We start from the raw sequence: 22,606 nt of genomic DNA, 5'->3' as shown, positions 1-22,606 counted from the left end.
TTGCAACAGGGACAAATGTATGAACCTGTGCGGGACGAGGGCGCTCTCTCACTCGCCAACCCTGATGCATCTTCCCAATTACTAACAGCCCTAATGAAAATGTGTACAAGATTAACACGTGCAATTAGAAAGAGAGACTTTCTGTCTCCTTCGATACAGAATCAGCTTTTTATTGCACAATTTGTAATATCTCCACATCTTCAAAGTCAAGGAACACAGAAAGGGGAACTCAGCGTGCCAGAGTGTATCACGGATAATTATCTTTGGAGGAAAACGTGGACAAACGCATGAGATAAATGTCATTGCTCACCGACGAGTGAGACCCCACAAGAAACTGTGCTCACAACACGAACCCTTCAAACTGGCTGGATACACCCTTTGTGACCTTCAAGAATGTGGTGGAGTGATCTGGCCAGCATTTTTGACCTGAAATAAGAGCATTTAAGGAATCACAATATCAGATTCTCAGTGGGTTTTCATAGCCTTGGCTGCCAAGGTCAGGAAGACCGGCGCCAGGAGCACTGTGCTGGGCCACACTCACCTGCAGGCGGGGTGGCAGCAGGTCCCGGTGCGTGTCTACCTGCGAGCTCGAAGGCACAGGGCACCAGCCAGGAGCCCCAAGCTGCCCAACAGGCCACCCAGCTTTGCAGAAAGGACACCTCCTCCCCTGTGCCTTGCCCACGGTGGTCAGAGGCGTGGAGGGCACTGCCTCCCTGAACACGAAGGAGGCAATCATCCAGAAAATCACCTGACCCGCGGGCCGTGCCAGCAACACCAGGCTTTCTGGCCCCCACGGTTAGACAGAGGTCCTCCTCCAGCCAGCATCTCTGAGATGGCAAGCTGAGAGTGGCCGCCAGGGCACAGGTGTGCCCCTGGGCATGGTGGGGGACGCAGAAGGCAGAGCACCCACCAGCCAACTCGAGGATCTGCCCCTCAGAGCTCCAGGCCCAGGACACAGGACCACACCTGGACGCGTTACTGTGTTATCACTGACACCTGCCAGTCCCCGGCCACCTCACAGGGAAGGGGTAGCAGGGGGAGGGAAGTGGAGAGGGGACATGGGGGGAGGGAGGGGGGAGGGGGAAGTGAAGGAAGAGGGTGTGGGGAGGGGAAAGAGGGCAGGGGAGGGAGGAGGGGGGAGGAGGGAGGAAGGTGAGGGGAGAGGAGGGAGGAGGCAGGGGAGGGAGCAGGAGGGGCGGGGGGGAGCCCCAGGCCTCAGGAGGGGGGCGAGGGCAGGCGGGCAGGCGGGGCGTTCTGCAGATCCACAGCAGCCAAAGCTTATGGGAAAGAAACTATTTCTTGTGCAATTCGTATAACAAGAGCATTAAAAATAACCTGTGGGAATTACTTTGACTTTCAAGAAGCTCTCCTAAAAGGCTACTTCCTCTCTGGAGCGCAAGGAGCTTTCTGATGTTACAAACCCAGGAAGACAGCCAAGAGCGGTCTGGGGGCTCCGGGGGGGGTGAGGGGGGGCGGGTTGTAGAGGCGCAGAGACGCCAGGAGGTCGGGCTGTTCCCGGACCATCAGCCACCCACCAAGTGGGATCCCCTGTTCGTTCCCAGCAAAAACTGGCTCTGGGGGCTGCGGGCGCTGCCGGCAGGGGCAGGGCCCCCAACAATGGGGACGCAGGTGGCACCAGCGACTGGACACGTAAAGCGGAGACGGGGATGAGTGTCGGGTTGTGTTGACTTCGCCGTAATCATGCAGACGAACAGGTTTTCAAGCGCTTTATGAACACGCAGTGGAGACCCGGACCTCCTGGACGTCCTTGGCGCTCCCTGGCGGGGACCCCTCCTGGCTCACCAGAACTTTCCGGGTCTCTGCTCCCTCGGGCTGGGCCCTGGCACCTCCATGGGCCTCTCCCGGCTCCCAGGGTCCCCAGCCAGGAAACAAACCTGGCCAGTCCTCTCCCCACTGCACATGGCCTTCAGCCAGACACAGCTCCGGGACGTGAGCACCTCAGCTCAGCACGGAGGCTCGGGGCTCCATCCTGGGGGCGGCAGCCCTTTGTCCGGGAGACCTGCCCCCGCCCCCCCAGACCTACGTGCGCTGGGGCCACATGGTGCCAGCCTCCCCCACCCTATCCTTCCTCCAGGACACCAGGCCTCCCTCAGTCAGGAGTTGGGGCAGGAAAGTGACTCAGGCTCTGGCAATGGGGCCAGGCTGTGCCCTGCCCCGGGCAGCCCCCCCCCAGCCTCTAGACCCCCTCCCTGGCTGTCCCTGCTGACAGCCTCCTGCAACGGACACCTCCACAGCGATCCAGGGCAGCGCCCCTCCAGCTGCTCACCGTGGGACCGGGCCTCCCTCTGCAACAACCCCCCCCCCGGCTCCTGCTGTGTGGGGACCCCTCCTGCCCCTGTGAGGGAGGCCACTGGGGAGCTCCTCTGGGGTGCCAGAGCCCTGCACGGTGTGCCCCCCGACCTGTAGGCTCTCCCAAGGGACACACCCAAAGAGGACAGGGGCTTACAGCATTTTCCCCTCAGTCGGCTCCCCCAGAGTCGGCCTCTAGGGGCCCCCACTGCCCAGGGTCCTGCTCGCTGGCCGTATCCTAGGTCACAAATCCCCTTTTCTACCTGCTGTGCTACAGCTGAGGGTCAGCCCTGGTCTGGGAAACAAAGGCAGAAGGAAATGGAGGTCAAAGCAAATGTCCTTCCACCTGGGGGGCTCCGTCGGTGAAGGGCCCGCTCAGGTCGGGGTCCCGGGACCCGCATCACTGTGCCCCCCGCTCAGTGGGGGGTCTGCTTCTCCCTCTCCCTCCAACCCAGCTCATGTTCTTGATCTCAAATAAATCTTTTTAAAAGAAATTAAGTGTCCTTATAACCTGCCGCCCACAGACAAACACTAGAGGCGGGCAGAGAGGATGGCCCGTCCAGGAAGCTCCGTAAGTCCTGATGTCAGGGCCTCGCTGGGGGGACACGCGCCTCCTTTGACAACAGCCAGGCCTTGGGTGTCCCAAGAGTCTCCTTCAGCAGATGAAGGTCCTTCTGGAGTTTCCCTCCGCTTTACTTCCCCAGCCACAGCTGGAGGCAAGGATCGCAATAGGGCTGAGCCACGGGCAGGCCCAAATTGGGCCAAGACAGTGTCCTGGGGCCCGCAGGGGAGGCGTGGTTCGCGGGGCAGAGGTCTGCACTGTCTTCAAGCGCAGGGGAGCAGGGAGCTCCCGTCGGCAGTGGGAGGACGGGCCCCTTCTGATCCCAGACCCTGGGGGACCCCATCCCACATCTCCGTTCCTTTTGCTTCCCCTGCCAAGGCTGAGCTCTGCGCGGGTGAAGCTTTGGCTGCCCCCATGGCTGGGGTGGGGGCTCTGGCTGCTGCCAAGGGCCCTCCCTCTGGAACATCCACTGTCCCGGAGAGCCGTCCCCCTGCCCTCCTTGCCATGACGAGCCCCACGTTCCTCCAGCGCCACGGGCTGCCCCTTCCCCAGCCGCCAGGCCAGCTCCCCACTGCAGCTCACAGTTCTCAGAAGTGACCCTGGGTCAGGCTGGGCCCCCACACGCACCCCCAGAGGCCGGTCCTCACTAGCCGCTCCCAAATCTCACTGCAGTGTCTGCTCTCAGAGCCCCCCTGGGGGGACCCGCCCTGCCCTGGAGGCCAGTGTGCAGGAGGTTTCCTAGGGGCCCTCTGAGCAGGACCCTCCGGGCAAGGGGAGCCATAGGGGGTGAGGGCCAAGGTGGGCTTTCTTTGGTCCCCACAAGGGCTTCAGCCCACCCCCAGGGAGCTCTGCCACTGGGACGCCCTCCACAGGGCTGACACCCCTAAAAGGGCAGGACCTCGGGCCTGCGGACGGCAGCCCCCCGCAGCTGGGGACAGGACGCTTTCCACCAGAACAGCAGCTGGGCACGGTACGGCGTCTTCCACGAATGGGGGCCCCATGTGTCACGCCATGCGGAGACGCCACGGAGAACGGACAGCGCCTGGGGATGGCGCCGGGCGTGAACTGTGGGAGCCAGCGGCGCAGGGACATGTGGGCACCCTGGGTACGGAGAACTCACCCTAGGACTCAGAACAACAAGCCTCACTTGAAGCAACCACAGACGCCGCTCAGAGCCCTTCCTCAGGACCCATCACGGTCCTCCGGCTTCCACAGCTGCTAAGATGCTGAGGGCGCCGTTCCCATTCACGGAAGGAGGAACAAGGGGCAAAGGGCCACGGACAGCCAAGTTCACGGACAGCCAGCTCCCAGGGTGCGTCTGCCCCGTGCGCCCCCCACCGCCCCGCACTCACGGCCGGCAGCCCGACCTCGTCTCCGGCGCTGGCGATCCGGGTTCACGGAGGAGTCAAGGGTCTTGGTTAATGCAAAGCTGACCGGGGCCTCCAAATTATGGTAAAACACACAGAACTTGGACATCATCATTTTCTAAGTGCACAGTCGAGCAGCACAAAATCCATCACCCTGTGGTGTGGCCGTCCCCACCGTCCACCTCGAGGACGGTCTCATCTTCCCGACTGAAGCTCTGTCCCCATGACGCATGAACTGCCCTCATGCCCCGGACCCTTGGACACCACCGTCTGCTTCCCGTCTACACCAGCTGGTTCAGCCACTTGGGAGTGGAACCCTGTGGCACCCGGCGGCCAGCTGAGCTCCGCAGGGTCCCAGGCGCACCTGCGGCCCGAGTCAGCCCTCCCCGCCTTCTAAGGTTAACTCATACCTCACTGCAGGTGGGCACGGGGGTCAAAACCGGAAAGCAGTCCTCAGCCCCCGGGGTAGCCCCGAGGCCAGCCGTGGACGGGAGAGGCTGCTCTGTGGGCTGGGCCGCAGGTCACGGCGGCGGGTCACCACCATGACCCTCGGGAAGAGTCTCTTCCTCCTGCCTCCCGAGCCCCTGCCCCCGGCCACTCCAGGAGCAGCCTCCGGATTAATAAAACCAAATGGGGTCTTCGAGGCTTCGGGTGAAGCGACGGGACTTCCACGCTCGCCTGAAAGAAAACTGAACGCTGAGCTGCGGCGCTGACCTACGGTTCTCCTTTCAAGGGGAAGGCCACCGCCCGAGGGGCCTGGCAGGGCGGTCACGGCCCTGAGGACCATGCTGACATGCCGGCAGCGACCAGACGCCGGGCTCTCACGGGGCCTCCTGCAGAGTGAGCAGCCCAGCAAGAGGGGGAAGGAGCCACCCACCCTCGCTGCGTGCCTGGACCCCAGCCCCAGGAGGAGAGCGAGCCCCAGTACCACCGTCATCCTGCGAACTCCTGGTGAGGCTGGCAGCACCGGGAGGGCCCACTCCCAGGGACACAGGAGGCTGGAGGGCCCCCGACCGCAGGGACACCCTGCTCCTTGCGGCCCAGAGCATCCTGTCTGCGTGTCATCTGCTCAGCACACTACACACTTTGGGCTCATCCCCCAACACATTTTTAGGGCCCCCCACACGGACTGCCCTCCTCTGTGCCGGCCCGAGCAGCCCCTCTGGACTCACCACGCACAGCGGCCCCAGAAGAGTGAGGCTGGCCCCGTCCCTCCGACCCCCGCCCGCACCCCTCGGCCAGGTCCCGCTGCCGGCGCCCTCGCTCCCGGCTCGGACCCCCACCCAACCACACGAGACAGCCGCTCTCAGGGACAGGTGCACCCCACCGCTGCCCCCCAGGGACTCCGCCGGGAAGCACCCCCACCCTTCCCGCCGGGCCCTTTCTGCCCCTCCAGCACACAGCTGTCCCTCCAGGGCCCGACTCACTGCTGGCACACCGCCACCCAGGAGTGACCCCTGGGGGCCTCCCGCACACCCTTCCCACTGGCCCCTCCTGAAGAGCAAAGGGAGGCAGAGCCAGGGCGGACCAGCCCAGCGCACCCAGCTTCGCAGATGGGGTGGGGTGGGAGGTGCCTCCGCCGGCGGGGTGGGGGTGCAGTCGGCCGAGCACACACTCCAGGAACAGCCCCTCCTGCCTTCTCTTCCAGCCAGAGGGACGGGGCTCCTGGGCCTCCCTGTGGCCTGATGCGCAGACATCAGGCTGAGGAGGGCCGGGCCACAGCCCCCGGGGTCATCTCTACCCTGCCCCAGGGGGGCTTCCAGTCTGCGGTCCCTCCCTCCACCCCAACCCAGTGCCGGCCCCTCCTGCTGCCCCACCACCTGGGGAGACCCGGGGCTCTGTGTGCTCCCTCAGCCAGGAGGAATCCATGGGGGGCAGCTGTGTCCTCTCCCAGTCGGCCTTCCCCCTCCCCCGCCCCGTCCCCCAACCCCACCCACTCAGAGAGCTGCGGGAATAGAGGACGCCTCCCTCCCCACCACGGGATTCCCCAGGACACTAAAGACCTGCTGGGACGGGGAGGGGGCCGAGGGGGTTGACTCGGAGGCTTAACACGGCAGAAAAGCCAGCAGAGCTGATATGCAAATATCTGACATCCCTCTAGGCACACAGCAACGGAAACCTGAGGAAAGCCCAGAGTCCCCGATTTCCACCCTCCAGACACTCCGTGTAAATCCCCGGAGCCAGGCCTGTGGCTTTTACTGCGCTCTGAGGTCTCCTTTCTAAGCGAAGTCCACACCAAAGGGCAGTGCGTTTCAGAAAGCGAGTTTCGGGAACCCAGCCACCGGAGGTCCCAACGAAGCCTTTGGACCGGGGAGGGGAGGCCGGGACCCCGACTGGACGCTGGCCCTGGGGCGGGGACGCTGCGTGGTCATCTGGGCTTCCAGAAATAACAAGTAGTGAAGGTTCGAGGGTGTTTTTAGCAGTAACTGGACATTCATATTTCTGTTCACAAGTTGCTTTCTCCATATTCTGCAACCCAGACCCCGCCGAGCCGGAGAGCTGCCGGGCCCCCACCCAGGCGGGGTGCTGTTACCCACAGCCGGGGGCCGGGAGAGCTCCAGGGGGGACTCCAGCCCCTTCTCCAGCCGAGGTGGAAGAGGACACTCTTCTCACAGAGATCCAAGGGCTGTGACGAAGCACAAATTTCAACCGGCCAGACATCTGGTGTCTTTTTCACAATTTCTATCTCCAGCTATGTTTGGAATCGAGCATTCACACATTGCACAGGTAGCCAGACATGTTCCCCGCAAAACCGTCCACAAGCAGCTCGCCTCCATGGCTGCGTCCATGCTTGCGCGGAGGAGAGAAGGCAGGGCTTGGGGGGCGGTCCACGCACCTGGCCCTTCTCCACGGGGTCTGCCCAGTGCCCTCCCGCACAACGGTCAGGTCACTGGGGTTTTTGGAGAAACTGGCAGCACCACTATCCCTTCCCTACAGCATCATCTTCTGGGCCAAGGGCCTCAGCCAGAAGCACTGAAAGAAATCAGTCCCCAGTTTCTTATCTGCGAATAGAAGAACGAGTCTCTTGGTTCACCCCACTCCGCGCCTCGAGAAGCAAGCCGCGACGAATCTGACAGGGTGCAGCCAACGGAGAGGATTTGGAGCAGACAGGAATGTGGGGAGCTGGGGCATGTCCCCTCCAGTTCGGAGCCCAAGGGACCAGTCGGCCTGGGGAGGGGCAGCCTGGTGGGCATCAGCCGGAGCCGCTGCCCCAGGAGGGCAGTCCAGATGCCCTGCAGGCCTCCCTCAGTCCAGAGCCTCCGGTGGGGTCATCGACCTTGGCCGCATCTAAGGAGTAGGGACTGGGTGCCCCATGGTGACCCGCTGTGCACACGGCTCCCCACAGGATCCTGTCACTGAGGACAGTCACTCCAAGGCAGGGACTGAATCCAACGTGCTTCCAGCACCACTGCACAGAACCACGTGCAGACGTCTCGGGGTCTCTCCTGGACAGCACACTGGGCACTCACACTGCTGAGGGCTGCAGCTCTGCCGGCTCACCCGCCCCAGCTCCCCTCTGCACTCAGATGCCGACCTTCCGCAAAATATCCCAGGGTTGTGGACAAGAACGCACAAGACGCGCTGGAGACAGGCCATATATTCCCACACACGTGCACACACATGCACACACGTCCACACACATGCACACACGTGCACACACGTCTACACACGTCCACACACCCCCCACAGCAGCCTCCCTTCCCAGACCCGGCCTGGGACCCCGGCACCAGCCTCTGTCCCAGCAGCTCCGCTGTACCAGGTCAGGCGCACCGATGCCACCTCTCCCTCCCTGCACGCTGGCCCCTCTAGCGCACCCCTGTAGCCCCAATGTGTGTGCCTGACCTGGGGTGGCTCAGCAGCTGCCGAGGAAAGGCCAGGGACCAGCTCTCCCCCGGGATCCAGAGGCACTGAACCTGCCCACTGCCTTTCCCGGACACCGTGCTACCATGAGAACAAGCCCAGGCTGTCCAGTGGATGGGGGGGGGATGAGAGACCCCACAGAGCCTGGCCCACATATCCCATGTGTGTGTCCCCCGCACCCCAGCTGAGAGCAGACCCACAAGGGTGCAGACAGGCCAGAGACAGGACGTGAAGGGACAGAGTGGTCTTACTGGGGCCACAGAGCTCCGACCCTGCTCCCCCGCCCCGGACACCAGACTCCTGCTGGGATAATCAGGTAGGTGCCACCTGTCCGGGCACAGCTTTGAAACAGAGCTGGTGTCGTCTGGTCAAGGTTGGCGGCTTGCACTGATACTGACACGGTGCTGGTAAACCACCATGATGCCCTTACGAGGACCAGGGTGAGTGCACCCGCATTTCTGTTATTTCTTACAAGTGCATGCGAACTGGCTATTACCCTGAGTTTTCTCCAAATCCCACTGGCCAGTGTGTACACAGCAGGCTGGAGCAGCCCAGAAGCTCACAGGGGCCGGGCAGCTCCTGCAGGAGGCCGCACCCCGGGGAAGCAGAGACCCAGGGAGAGAGCGCATGTCTGGACCTCCTGGGCGTTCTGAGGGGTGGCGGGTGGGGACAGTCTGAGGAAGCAAGGATGGGAGAGCTGCTGGGCTCCTGCAGTACGGAAGAAAGAGAAAAAGGTTTCTCCCAGGATGCCCAGCCTCTCCCCCAGGCTCCGGAGTGAATTCCCCCCCAAAACTGCAGAGTCTCATATGGAAATAAACCAAACTTAGAACTTTGATGGGTCATTTGAGTTTGGGAACAAGTCTACCTCGCCAAACGATTCTTCCTTCTTTAATTAAAATCCTTTATTAACTGCCAAGCCAATACCGTTCCCCAAGACAGACAAGATAATGAGGCCACATCCAACAGCCCAGGCGGGATGCAGTCCAAGCAGGTGGGGGGCGGGGGGTGGAGGCTGGGGGTGGCACAGGATAGGGGGCTAGGCCCCACAGACATGCCTCCCTCGGGCTGTGAGCATGGCCCTAAACCGGGCAGAAGCTGCAGGTGTGCCTGAAGCCCCCGTGGGACCCAGCAGGCACAGTACACTCCAGCCCAGAACTTTGCAAAGTCACCTTTCCTCCGCGATGCCACACTGCTGGCCAATGGAGGAGGCCGTTTGGGAACGCAGGGCACCGGTCCAGCAGGTCTGACGCTTGCTCTCAGTCTGTGTCCGCGGAGCAACAGCACTCACTATGGTAGGTGCCGGACGCCAGCGGAAGCTGGGCCCGTGCCCCAGGGGCATGGGTTGGGACCCAAGACAGGGAAGTGGGTCAGAGATAGGCCAGAAACACCCAGAGCAGCCGCCATCCCCACCACAGGGTGCCATGGGGATGGTGACTGTCCACCTGCTTGGTTCAATCCCCCAGTGATGGCCCTGACTCCGTTTCTTTTCGCTTCATTTGAAATACTCCAAACACAGACCAGAATCGAGACGCCTACAACAAAAGCCATGCACCTACCACCAGCCTTACCCAAGTCTAAAACCATTCTCTCTCCTGCCTTGAAGTCTAAAATAAGTACCCATGAGTCCCCACTGGCACACGCAAGTCATCGGATAAATAGACAAATGGGAAGAAAAGAAAAACCTGCCAACGTTTCCATGGAGAACTCCAAGCCGTGTCATCAGATAGTCCCACCAAGGATGGCCCACAGTGCAGGCTGCGCACGGTGACCTCCTTCCAAAGAAGCAGCCCCTATGGACAGCAGTCCGTAGACGCAGGGTAAACTCTGGGTGCACAGGGTGTAGACAGAGTGTAGTCATGGTGTAGTCACTGAGAAGACATGGTGTAGACACCAGGTGGGCACAGGGTAAACTCTGGGTAGACAGGGTGTAGACAGAGTGTGGACACGGGGTAGACATGGTGTAGACACAGTACAGATACAGGGTAGACTCTGCATAGACACGGTGTAGACACGGAATAGACTCTGGGTACTCAGGGTGTAGACCCGGGTAGACCCGGCACCCTCCAGCCTACCCGCTCCGAGTTTCTGTAACCAGCCGAGTCTGACACCAGTCTAGAAAATACGCGCTGATTCCGAAAATCTACTCAAGCGGCCCCCCCAGGGCCCTGGGCTCCGGGCTGTGAGGGGACACCGGGGAGCCCCCCGCGGGGAGCCGCCCCCACGCAGGCCCTAGGTCGGCTGCGGCCCTGGGGCGGCCTGGGGGCGGCGTGCTGAGCGCTGTCCCCTCCGCAGGGCAGTGAAGGGCGGGCTGGGCCGTCGGGGGCGGTGCGCGGCCCCCCGGAGGCCGAGGGAGGCCGAGGCAGGGACGGAGCAGCCAGCAGGCCCAGGTCTAGGGCGCCCGCCCTGCGGGGGTCCCCTGCCCCGGACCCCCCGCGGCCTCCAGGGCCGGAAGACCACGTGAGCCCCGGCCGACCTCCGCACAGGTGCGCGGGGCGCGCTCCCGGGAAGCCGGGGAGGCGCGGGACTCCGGGCCCTAAGGCGCGCTCACGGCCCGGCTCTCGGCGCGCTCACAGCAAGGCGCGCGTGCCCGGCTCCGCGGGCCGGCTCCGGCGCGCTCCTCGGTCCTCGCACGCCCCCTGGTGCCCGGCAGCCTCCCTGCAGGCGGCGCGGGCCCGCTCGGGACGCGGTGCGCAGCGCCCCCGCGTGGACACGTGCGGCCTCGGCCCGACCGGAGGCGGGCGGCCCGCGTGGAGGCCCCTCCGGGGCCGACCTCGCGCCCGCAGCTCCGACCCAGCGGCGGCCGGGGAGCGGGAGCCCTGGCCGGGCCGGTCTGCCCTCGCGGGAGCCGAGGCTTCAGAGGTTCTGACTCTTCCCGGACGCGGCAGCTCGCGGCCCGGTCCCTCCGGGGTCGCCCGGGGCCCCCGCCCCGCCGCGCGGGCTGGAAAGCTCGGCCTCGCCGCCCGCCGCGCTGGGGCCGCAGGCGGACCGGGCGCACCTGGAGACCCCGCGACCGCGGCGCGCTGGGGGCCGGGGCAGGGACCCCGCGGGGCAGGGCTCGGGCCCGCTCCGACCCGCACCCCCGGCTGCGGGCACCCGCGAGAGCCCGCGGCCGGCCGCACGCACGGCCCACAGGCGGGGGCGTCCCGGCTCCGAGCCCGCGGGGGCGGGGGGCGCGCTCGGGCCGAGCCTCAGGACGGGGCGCGGTGGGACTTACCTCCCCCGGGACTCGCCCTGGAGCCGGGCCCTCCGGAAAGTTGGCGCGCGCGGGCCGAGCCGGGGGGCGCGGGGCGGGGGGCGCGGGGCGGGAGTGGGGGCGGCGGGGGGCGGCGGGGGCGGGAGTGGGGGCGGCGGGGGCGGGGCCTGCGCGCTCCCTCCCCGCGGGCCGAGCCTGCGCACAGCGCGGCGGGCGGCCGGGCGCGCACCTGTGCCCTGGAGGCGCCCGCGGAAGCCGGGGCGGGCAGCGCCGTGACTCCCGCGCAGACGTGCGGCCCCGGGCCTCCGCCCGCACGTGCCGAGTACGAGGGCAGCGCACGCGGGAGCGTTTCCGTCCCTGGGCGTCGGCCTCCGGTGTGTGCGCCCAGGGTTGGAGGTCGGCGCCCCAGCCTGCCCCCGGCCGCGAGGACCCGGAGGCCTTGCCCCGAGCGCACGTTCCGTCGGACCGCGCGCCGGCCCGAGCACACTTCGGGGGAGGAGCGCGCGCCGCGTCCGGAGCGGCGGGGATGGGGCCTGGCGCGGTCACTGCCGAGCGACTTGGGCGAACTGGGCACCTGCTCCCCGCGGGCAGAGCCGGACCCTCGGCTGCCGCCGTGCTGGGCCCTCAGCAGTTCCTCCGTGCCCGGCCCCGAGCGCCCGGCCGCGCCTGGCCTCCCGCGAGAGCCGCCCCTGGGGCCATCGGCTCTCCCTCCTGGTGGACGCGGGGGAGGCTCGACCTTGCCCGACCTCCTGCCCCGCTCAGGGCGCGTTGCGGCCGGCCGTGGCCCGCGCAGCCCGACCCCGCGCCCTGCCCCGCGCCCTCGGCCCCCTGACTCAGGGAGGTCGGCGCCTACTCAGTGTCTCCGCGAGCGGGACGGCGGACTCAGGAAGGAGGGGACCCAGGGCCACCTCGCGGGTCCAGCAGCTCCCAGGTGACCTGGACCAGTTCTTCCAGCGCCGTTTCCCGAGCTGTGAGGCGGGGCTGGCGTCCGTGAGCTCTGCGCGGCGGCAGTAGCTGACTCTTCCTCACGGAATGTCGTCGCCGCAGGCCTTCCCACGGACCACGGGCCACTGTGTGGGGCAGGGGGGACGTTTCTCGAGCGAAGAGTTTTGATCAAATTCGAGAGAAGCGGCCTTAGCAGGCCAGTGGTTAGGCTAAGCGACTCTCGAACAGAATCTCTAGGAAAGAGAGGGGGTGGGGGATGTCAGGGGTCAGGGATGGGTCCCCAGCCCCGCACCCCTCGGACTGCTTGCTCGGACGCAGAGCAGTCTTCGTGGGCCCTACCCAGCCCTGCACTCAGACGGCTCCACGCTATTTTCACACTGTGTCACCGGGAAATTCTGATCGCACCTTTGCACTCGGGTTTTGTATCCAAGGCTAGTGGGATGATGGAGCGCGCCGTGGGACGAGGGGACAGTGCGACAGGCAGGTCCCCTGTGCTCCCCCACCCCACCCGCACACAGCATGTGATGCCGGTGGGCTCGAGATCCCAGTGGCCACCGCACGCGGAGGTCAGTGGGGCTCAGATCAGGGACAGGTGACTCGTGACACCTATGACAGAGCCGTGGGGACCACGCAGCCCCAAGCAACCATGCCTTCCACTCAAACCAGAACTCGCCTCATTCACCAAAAGAAAACAGCGTTCTTAGAAACAGACGACCAAGGAACCCTGTCCCCTGAGTTGTCAACCCTGGGCCAGCCGGTCTGGTGCAGTGAGCCTGACGGTCCTCCTCGGCCCTCGGCACCCCCTGAAGGCGCAGTTCTGAGAGATCGTGCGCCCATCAAGGACTGAACCGCCAAGTCTGGTGTGTGCAGCTTCCGGCGTTAACTCGCAGCTCTGCGCCAGCTGTGGCAACCCCGACGTCAGGCGTATTCCAGGGACACGTCGAATGCTCCTAGATCTGCATTTAAAACCACCATTGCATGATGCAAAGATGGACTCATGCTATTAATTTTTAGCTTTACTTAAAACGTTAAATTGCAAATTTTAAAAACTTTGAAAACTAAAAAACCCTTGTTTTAGCACCTCTAAGGGCACTTTCTTCCAGCTTGTTTTTTTGTTTTGTTTTAAAGATTTTATTTATTTGACAGACAGAGATCACAAGTAGGCAGAGAGGCAGGCAGAGGGAGAGGGGGAAGCAGGCTTCCTGCTGAGCAGAGAGCCTGATGCTGGGCTGGATCTCAGGACCCTGGGATCATGACCTGAGCCGAAGGCAGAGGCTTAACCCACTGAGCCAGCCACGTGCTTTTTATTTGTTTTTTTTTTTTTTTAAGATTTTATTTATTTACGAAAGAGAGAGGGCAAGCAGGGGAGGGACAGAGGAAGAAGCAGACTCCTGGCTGAGCACGGAGCCCACCGCTGGGGGAGCAGCTCCATCCCGGGACCCTGAGATCATGACCTGAGGCAAAGGCAGTCATTTAACCCACGGAGCCACCCAGGTGCTCCTTTCCTGCGTTTTGAACGAGGGGCCCAAGTTTCCCCTCTGCACTGGGCTCTGGGAATTACGCAGCTGGCCCGGCGCTCAGGCCCCACCCAAGCGAAGCCCGGGCTCCTTCCCAGCGGCAGGACACGCCTTGGAGAGCATTCTCTTACGCATCTGGAATGTGTTCTCTTGGGAATGGAGGGCCCGGCTGTTTGGCACAGAGGCTGACCGGGAAGCCTCAGCACTGTGCCCAGAGGCCACCCCCTCCAGCTCTCCCTCAGGAGGGAGGGGTCTTTGAAGATAAACAATCTCCTTCCCTGTTTAATTATGTCATGGTCCTTCTTGTAAAACATAACACACAGAAAAATACTATAAAATACTAAATGTAACTCCTGTAAAAATACTATAGGTCCCTTCTTCCCGAACAGATGTCCCCATTCAGGTCCAGGGCCTTGTTGAGAGGCTAGACTGTGTCTGACGGCAACACTTGCTCCTAGAGAGGAATCCTTACCAGGACCACAAGGCAGGCATCCCCCAGGCGACCCCCAGAAAGGGCAGGCTCTCCCTGTAGGAGTTCCTATGGGAGACTTGGAACTTCCCCAGATAAAACTTGGTGTTTCAAGGGAAGATTAAATAATATGATCTACAAATGATAACCATTTAGATAAAGGTGTGAGGGCATAGAAGCTCTTTATGGTCACAATTTGCCAAGGCCTAACACTTGACACTTCATTTTTAAAAAGCCACAATACTCCTAAAATGGATGTAAAACTGCTGTCATTTCAGAAGCCAGCCTTCTGCAAGGAGACTCACAAGCATGGCCTCCTGGGGCGTGTGGCCTGCTCGAGCACAGCCGTGGGGCCTGGATCGGGGTCCTGGCTCAAATTCTAGCTGCTGGCCCTGGAAACTTGCAGTAACATAAATGTACCAGGAGTCCTTTCCCAAAGGATGCTCAGTCCAAGATAAGCCAGTACATGGGGAGCCCAGGCACATGCCCAGCACACAGGCAGCCCGGTCACCCTCCTGGTTGGGCACCTCTCTGTCCTCAAGGTCAACTGAAGTCCTGTCCTTCGAATCTGAACATCTCTAGGTAGCAGACAAAATGCCAGGGCAGGGAAGGGGGGAAGACAAGATTCTGAAACCAGGGTGGGGAAACCTCGAAACCTTGTCTTGGGAACTACCTATTCCAGGGAATGATGCATCCACAAGCTCTTGCAAGTTCTGTCCATCCCCAGAACCCAACATCTGAAACACGTATAAAAAACTGAACTCATCTACAAAGAACCAAATTGCTTTTCTTTAGGGAAAAAAAAGGTTTGGATTTTGGTAGTAAGTACCAATCGTCCAATTTAAGAAAATGGATTTTAATTAAAAATTAAATCAGAAATCGTGTTTCGTATTTCAGTCTTTTTTTTTTTTTTAAGATTTTATTTATTTGTTTGACAGACAGAGATCACAAGCAGGCAGAGACAGGCAGAGAGAGAGGAGGAAGCAGGCTCCCTGCTGAGCAGAGAGCCCGATGTGGGGCTCCATCCCAGGACCCTGGGATCATGACCCGAGCTGAAGGCAGAGGCTTTAACCCACTGAGCCACCCAGGCGCCCCTCGTATTTCAGTCTTAAGCTTTTAACTCCCCTCTGACCACAGGACAGGTCTGCTGTGTGACGCCTTCCAAGGAGACAGGATGACCTGAGTCAGGCGCTTCAGATGTCCAGCCGTGGTTTTACTCATCAGTTAAACTTTTCAGGACTATGATGTAGTTTTAAGTTATTAAAGTGAGACTTTCTATTTATAAAAACATGCGATTTTTAAAAACCAATCTCAAAGAAATAAAAAATATAGATTACAAAAATCCATCTCAATTTCCCAACTCCTTAGTTCGATCTTTCTGGACTGAAAACAGAAACCCTGTTCTCATCCTTCTTGAGTAAGTCGTCCATGAGTCAAGACGGACAGGCCCAAAGTTCCTGACTTGGCGAGGCTCAGCTGTCCCACAAGGGGACAGGAAAATGCCTGCGCTGTCGCACAGGCAGAGCCAGCCCTGTATCCTATTCTCTTGCTCAAAGAGGGACATTTACGTCAACACAGCAACTCCTAACACACTTGCCTACCAGGCCTCCTTCAAGTCAATCCTCGAGTCCCTTGGTGCAGCCGGCAGGAGGAATTACCTGCTCTGACGCCCAACAGAGGGGCGGCTCCAGCGAGAGCAGCCCCCGCACCTCCCACACGCGTGAAGGCAATTTAATTGCACAGCCTCACTAGGGGAGCCTCGGGGCAGCAGTGGGCCTCAGCTTTAGGGAGACACATAATCCTGGAGGGGGACCCCCGCTCCAACCCTACGGCTGTGCCCTTGAGCAAGGTTTGACCTTCCTGCCTTCCTTCCTGCGCAGAATGTCCAGCTCCTCTCACTGGTTTTGTTTTTTCAATTTTTGGTTATGAAACAAAATCAGAGCTTAAAGGGGGTGGTGGTCCATTCCTATAGGCTTATCAGGTGGGTGCCAAGTCCCTAAGAATGCTTCCCTTGAAAGGAAGTTCCCTCTGGCCCTGGACAGACAAGTCAAGAGGAGTTACCCGCCCTTCCTCCAGGCCTTTCTGGAAGGGCGATCCTGAGAGTGTGGGTAACAGGCCAGTCACAATGCCAGCTGCCCCTTGTGCCCTGCAGACTTAACCGCCTGCCACGGCCCCTCAGGGTCCCACCGTGAGCTCCATCTTACAAGGAAACTCGAGCACTGGGCAGCTTACCGAGCACAGCTGGGATGTGCAGAGGGCCCTGCAGCCCAGACGCACACTCCGACTCCTCCAAAACATCCAAACTCACTAAAACCCTCCCACAGCACCTCCCTGGAGTCCCTACCCCCACAAGCTCCCAGCAAAGCTTGGACGAGGCAACATCCCAGTGACACGGTCACCTTACCTAGAGGGCTCCACAGTCTCTTGAGCACTGGGAACAGCTTTCTCTAGGATTTGTAGATTTGGAGATGGAGATTTCAATTTTGACAAAACATTACAAGGGTAGGCTCCATTTTTATTAGAAAATTGGATCCGGGATTGCCCAGAGAAACTTAAGTTCAGTTGGGCCCAAGAATCGCTTGCCTTGCTCCTAAAATACACCTAATAATCAGGTTAAGGATAGCTAAATCCGTTTGCATGGCTGAGATCTCTGACCTTTTCAACGGCTAGCTGGAAACACCTGTTAAGCAGAAATGTGTGCCACCGCCACTGTGACACTGCTGGGGCCAACGGAGCCGACCATTTACAGAATCCAACCCAGGGCCGACTCCCCGAAAACTCTGAACACTCACCCTAACTCAACCTGTGATGCTCAAGGACGACACCACCGGTTTCACACCATGCAAGTCACCCAGCGGGAGGGGAGGCCGTCCTGCCATGTGCGAGCTTAGACGCAATCAGAATCACCACCCCAGGCCCGAACGCTGTTTCCCAAATTGGAGATGGGCACTTGTTAAAACGTATGCGTTGTGTGGATTAAAATGTACATTAGGAAAAAAAGTAGCTTATCAACTCTGCAGTGATACATTCTTGCTTAGGTTAAGGTGAAGCTAAAAGCGGGCTTGTTGACAGGCGGCACTTGCAGACCCAGCGAAAATCACGAAAGCCCAGCTCAATACTGTCCGTGTGGGTCCCAGGATAAGAGAAAATCATGCACTTCTCCCCCGTGGTTCACGGCATCCCTGAAGCCAACCGCTTAATAGAGTTTGTTACAATTCATTTCCATCTACATTTTAAAGGTTTCATTTATGCAATGATTTGTTTTAAATGGAAAAAAGAAATTCACGGACCAGTGCCCAAAGGAGACCCATCTAATTACACACACTGGCGAGGAAAGCCACCACGACAGATGCAGTCTTCCGACAGGAAGCCCAGGGCCATGTCCGGCTTTAGGGTCTTGTGCAGACCGCCCTTGGTCACACACACAGCACAGAAGTCGGCCCTCTCCTGCACACAAGAGAATGGGGCAAGGGGTTGGCCGGGTGCTCGAGCCCCGGTGAGAGCTCACTTCCCTCTGGTTTCTCACGGAAACTGCTGACTCCGGCACCCCTTTCCTTACTCGACCAGCAGACGCTTCGGTGGAGCCTCAGCTGCCCAGGCCGACAAGCTGGGAGAATCTGATGAAGGGACACGGTCGTGGCCACTGAAGTCGTAGAACCGTGGAGACGAACTCAGCCACTGGCTTAAAGTGAACCCGACAAAGGCCTAATGGGGCAACTATTTTTTTTAAAAGACTTTATTTCACAGAGAGAGAGATCACAAGTAGGCAGAGAGGCAGGCGGGGTGGCGGGCGGAGAGCAGGCTCCCCGCCGAGCAGAGAGCCCGACGCCGGGCTCGATCCCAGGACCCTGAGACCATGACCTGAGCCGAAGGCAGAGGCGTAACCCACTGAGCCACCCAGGCACCCGAGACAACTATTTTTTAAACAGATTCAGGATCAAAACTCCTGTTGAAATTTTCATGGACGTCAGGATGTTCTCAGCCTATGCAAGGGCTAAATCAGTGCTTTCGCTAGAATGACTGAAATCAACTGTGGTGTGTAACACACCCTGGTGTCCAGCTCTTCTCCCCGTTGTGAAGAGCGTGAGGCCAGGACAGTCAGGAGCACGGATCGCCCTCTGCTAACGCGTGCCCTGGGGCCTTCGGACGCGAGTCTCCCAATCAGCTGAGCCCTTCATCGCCTCTGCGGTCTCACTGGGGCCACATGCAGGGGCGCTGTCAGAAACGCATTTTCAGCTGAATTTCTCCAAGCTGTAAAGAGATCTTTGGCCATTGAGGGGAGCCACTGGTTTGGTCTATGAGCTATTCTAAATATGACTGTGGATTTCAGATGCCATCACTATTCTGCATCTTCTGAAGCCTGCCTGCTTCTCAGCTCCTATCAGGTACCCACAGAGTATGAGAAAGAAATTTAATTACTATATATCTAACATATATAAAAAAAGACCACATTTTCACACAAGTATTTTTAATCGGATTTGGAGATGTTTATTGCATCCTGTTTGGTGAATAACAAACAAAACATACATGTATTTAGCACAAGCTGGTGGGATACACCGAGCCTAACGGGTGAGCAGCGGTCTGAGACCGGAGTGGCGCGCGGCCCGGCTGTGGCGACGGCCTCCCGCAGCGGTCGGCGCCGAGCAGACGCTCCCTAGTTCTCTCCTTTCAGCACCGGCAGCAGCTCACCATTGTCTCTCAGCTCCTAACACCAAAAACAGAAAAGATAGTATGTACGCACAGAGATGAAAAACAGAAACCTCTGAACCATCCCAGACTGGACCCCGATCTGCGAACAAGAAGAAACACTGGACGGGAATGAAACTCCAGCGCACCAGCACGCCGGAAGCAGGTGCCATGCCATACACCGGAGCGCACCATCGCGCTACAAAAGGCACTCAAAACCCAAGAGCTCCTTCAGCATGAACGCAGATGACGATCAGAGCAACACAATGACGCCTCCTATTTGAACAACAGCAATAAATACGGGGGACAACCGTGAGTGACGCACAAGCACGAATGTGGAAGAAAGCAGCAACGTGCTGGTCAAGGCCACGTGACACCTGCAGCCGCACGGGATCACGATTTCAGGCCAGCCCGGAGAGACCACAGTACTTGTACAAAGTGTACACGTAAAGGCCAAAAACCACTAAAAACACATCAACATCCAGAAATAGTTTCTGCTTTCAGATTTAAAATTTGGAACACAGCTATCAAATTGAAAATGTGACAATAAATGGTAATTGAGACTTTCTAGTTTGAGATAAGCACTTAACTTGATGTCAGTATTCAGGTTCTTACTAAGCAACATGAACATCAATCCGTAAAACCACTAAAATCCATTTGACCGCCTCGCTGGTTAAACCCTAACAGGTATGATCCGGTCCTACAAATGCAGACCGCACTCGGGATATCTGGAGATCTCCTACCACCAGGCCGCTAACAAGCAGGCGTCCTACGGCACTGAAGGAGGAGGTGGCACTTTTCTGAGCGCCAGACCTGGGCCAGGGCAGGGCAGGGGGGGCGGTGGGGAGTGGGGAGCACGCAGCTCGTGGCAAGGCCCGGCAGCCACAGCTTTCCTGGCTGCCCGAACTTCTGTGGGTCCGTGTCCCCTCATCTCAGGGACTGTGAGGAAGGCCTAGCACAGAGGCAGCGTGGCTGGCACGCGGTGGGACCCTCTTCACCAGCACTGCTGCTACCGGGAGCCGAGCTGGTCTGAACAGTCTCACCGTCTGGGCACACATTCTGCAGCAGGGCGCCGAGCACTGACCTGTTAATCAGTGGCCGTTTTTCGCAGGACACCAGACTGACCGACTCACGGAATCACGGGGTAGCGCCTTTATCCAGCCCTTCCACAACAAAGGCTCCCGGTGCCCTGAAGGCCAGCCAGAACATACACACGCGGAACCCACTGACGTCCTGCAACTAGAGGTGAAGGACTGGGCTCTGCAGGAAACCACCACGTGGCAACCTGACCGTCCCCAGCTGTCTTCGCGGGGCACACGTTCCCAGAGTCCCACACTGCCTAATGCGAGTTTTTAGCAGGTGAACAAGAGTCCTCTAACGTCCGGATACACACCTACAGAGAAGTCGCCCATAAAGCTCAGCTTTAGAATTAAATGAGATTTATCAAGCATTATCTTCCCAAGCGTTAACAGTGGCTCAGGCAGAGGCTACAAAACACTCAGACAATACAGGCTCCAGAGTATTTGGGGTTTGAAGACTGTTTGTGTCTTAAACAAATAAAAGTACATATAACACAACAGATGCACATGCATTTTTGGTGCTTCTGGGCTACTCAAGAGCTACTATGTTCAACTTTTTCTTCTCCTCCAGGAATGAGACCCTTTACTAGGAAAACCGCCTCACTCAGTGCCCTAAGAAGTGTGAAGTCAAACGAGGACCGCTGCGGCAGAGGGGCTGCATGGGGAACCCGGCAGGATGAGGGGCCTCGGCGGCGAACGGCTCCTGTGCCAGGGCGGACCAGACCACCCGGCCCACGGAGCTGACGTCACTGAGCGCTGGGCTGGGTCCTCTCACGTGATGAAAATAGAAGCTAAAACTTACTTGAAAACAGTGCTACTGATCACGTGCTTTCCACTTACAAAGTCAGACCTCTGCCCTCAGAGAGACTCTTCTAACCGGCAAGGCAAGCAGAAGGCCGGCCGGAGCACTGGACACGGGAGCAGCCGCTCCTGCCGAGGAGGTCTGTGCTCCCGGAGCAGAGCCAGGCTTCCTCCTCAGGCCCCATCCTGGGCCCCCCAACTCCCACCCACCGCTACCTTCCCCCACCACCACGATGCCCAGCTGGGGTGGGGGGTTAGAGGACGCAGAGCCGCAGCTCCCCTGTGCCAGCGGAGAAACTGCGCCGGGGAGCACACAGCTGCCATCGGGCGGGCGTGCCCGGAGGACAGCCAGGCCCACTGAAGTTCACTGAGAGTTTATGGAAAGCAAACCAAAGGAGTAAGTTAATCATCAAAGATGTATTCTCCAAACATGCTTACAACCTGACAGACCTAACCAAGTTTAAAGCATGAGACCAGAGGTGGACAGGAGATGGGCCACCGTGGTTTCGCCCTGTGCTCTGGGAAACCGGGGCCCCGGCTCTCAGATCCGTCACACAGCCGGCAGGCCAGGCAGCACTGGGAGTCCGGCCTCTGCCCACGGCCTGGTGCGCTCCTCTCCGTCCCCCAAGTGCACACAAGGCAAAATGAAAGAACACGAGAAAATAGTACGATATAAATATAAAAGGACAGAACTTAAGGAGGAGGAGCAAAACATCCCTGTAGACAAGAGGGGCCCTGAGGGACACAGAAAACATGCAAGTATGGAACGTGCCAGCAATCCAAAGCAGAGGAGATGAGGAAAGAAAAGCTAAAAATATGGACGACTTAGCAGAGTGGGAGTAAAAATCAGATTTTGAACTTGGCCATAATTAGAACATGTCAGAATGCCAAGTTAGTTTGGCCCTGAGCGGGCAGTCCCTCAGGAGACGGCGGCGGCTGTACAGAAGGCCCCGCGGCAGGGGGATGACCTGACTGGCTCAGGGGAGGGTGAGGAGGGTCTGATCCCGCAGGGGCAGGGAAAGAACACGGTACTACAGACACAGAAATGGTAACACCAGGTCAGAGATGACCGGATAGGAGGCCAGGAAGGAAAGCACTCAAGGAAGCCCCCCAGTTACCTTTCAGTGCAAAAGGATAATTTTCAAACACGCCAACATTTCCGTCTTCAGGATACCAGATGAACTCCAGGATACCAGATGAACTTACCTTAACAATATCCAGACCTCCAACAAGCTCCCCTTTCACATACAGCTGAGGGTACGTGGGCCAATTCGAGTAAGTTTTTAACCCCTGCCGAACCTACGGAAACAACAGAACTCTGAAACCTACTGTAAGACCCAGTGAGTAAAACTAAGGCAAAGGTCAAGAAACATAAAACATAGAACTTACTTCTTCATCCTCCAATATATCAAATGTCTCATATTCAACACTATAAAAAGGAGAAAACATTTTAAAAGGAAATAGTTTCATTAAACAGAAATTATAAAACCTATTTCATGTTTTAGAAACAGTCAAGAAAAGGAAAGAGTTTTGTCGCTCCTGACATTTACAGTGGAAAATGGAAATGACTTTACTTTTCAATCTGTCAGGTACCCCACAGAACAAGTCAGCTGAAGATACAAATTTATTTGGATTTTTCTCTAGACAGTACTGGGTTAGACAGGGGTCAGCTAACCTTGTCTCAAAAGGCAAGATGGTCAACACACAGGCTCTGTCGGCCAGTCCACTGCAGACGCTCACTGGGCTGCACCGCACGGGAGCAGCTGGCCAGGGCCGAGGGGAGTGGGCACGGCTGTGTACCAGTAAAACTGTATAT

The 22,606-nt window shown here is 59.1% G+C and overlaps 1 protein-coding gene across 1 annotated transcript in view; it reads right to left on the bottom strand.

Annotated features, from left to right (window-relative positions):
- Positions 1 to 18,687: 18,687 nt before the first annotated feature.
- The window catches only part of GLRX3 (glutaredoxin 3), a 32,650-nt gene continuing 28,731 nt past the window's right edge, over positions 18,688 to 22,606 (bottom strand). Inside the window, exons 9-11 of the mRNA XM_032312459.1 lie at positions 22,180 to 22,219; positions 21,997 to 22,089; positions 18,688 to 18,929 (exon numbers count right to left, since the gene is read on the bottom strand). Coding sequence (XP_032168350.1) covers positions 18,879 to 18,929; positions 21,997 to 22,089; positions 22,180 to 22,219 — 184 coding nt within the window. The 3' untranslated portion in view covers positions 18,688 to 18,878. The remainder of the gene's footprint in view (positions 18,930 to 21,996; positions 22,090 to 22,179; positions 22,220 to 22,606) is intronic.

This window comes from Mustela erminea, chromosome 14 (assembly GCF_009829155.1).
Source record: "Mustela erminea isolate mMusErm1 chromosome 14, mMusErm1.Pri, whole genome shotgun sequence".
In the NCBI taxonomy this organism is placed as follows: Eukaryota; Metazoa; Chordata; class Mammalia; order Carnivora; family Mustelidae; genus Mustela; species Mustela erminea.
This window is presented reverse-complemented; position numbering and strand designations above follow the sequence as displayed.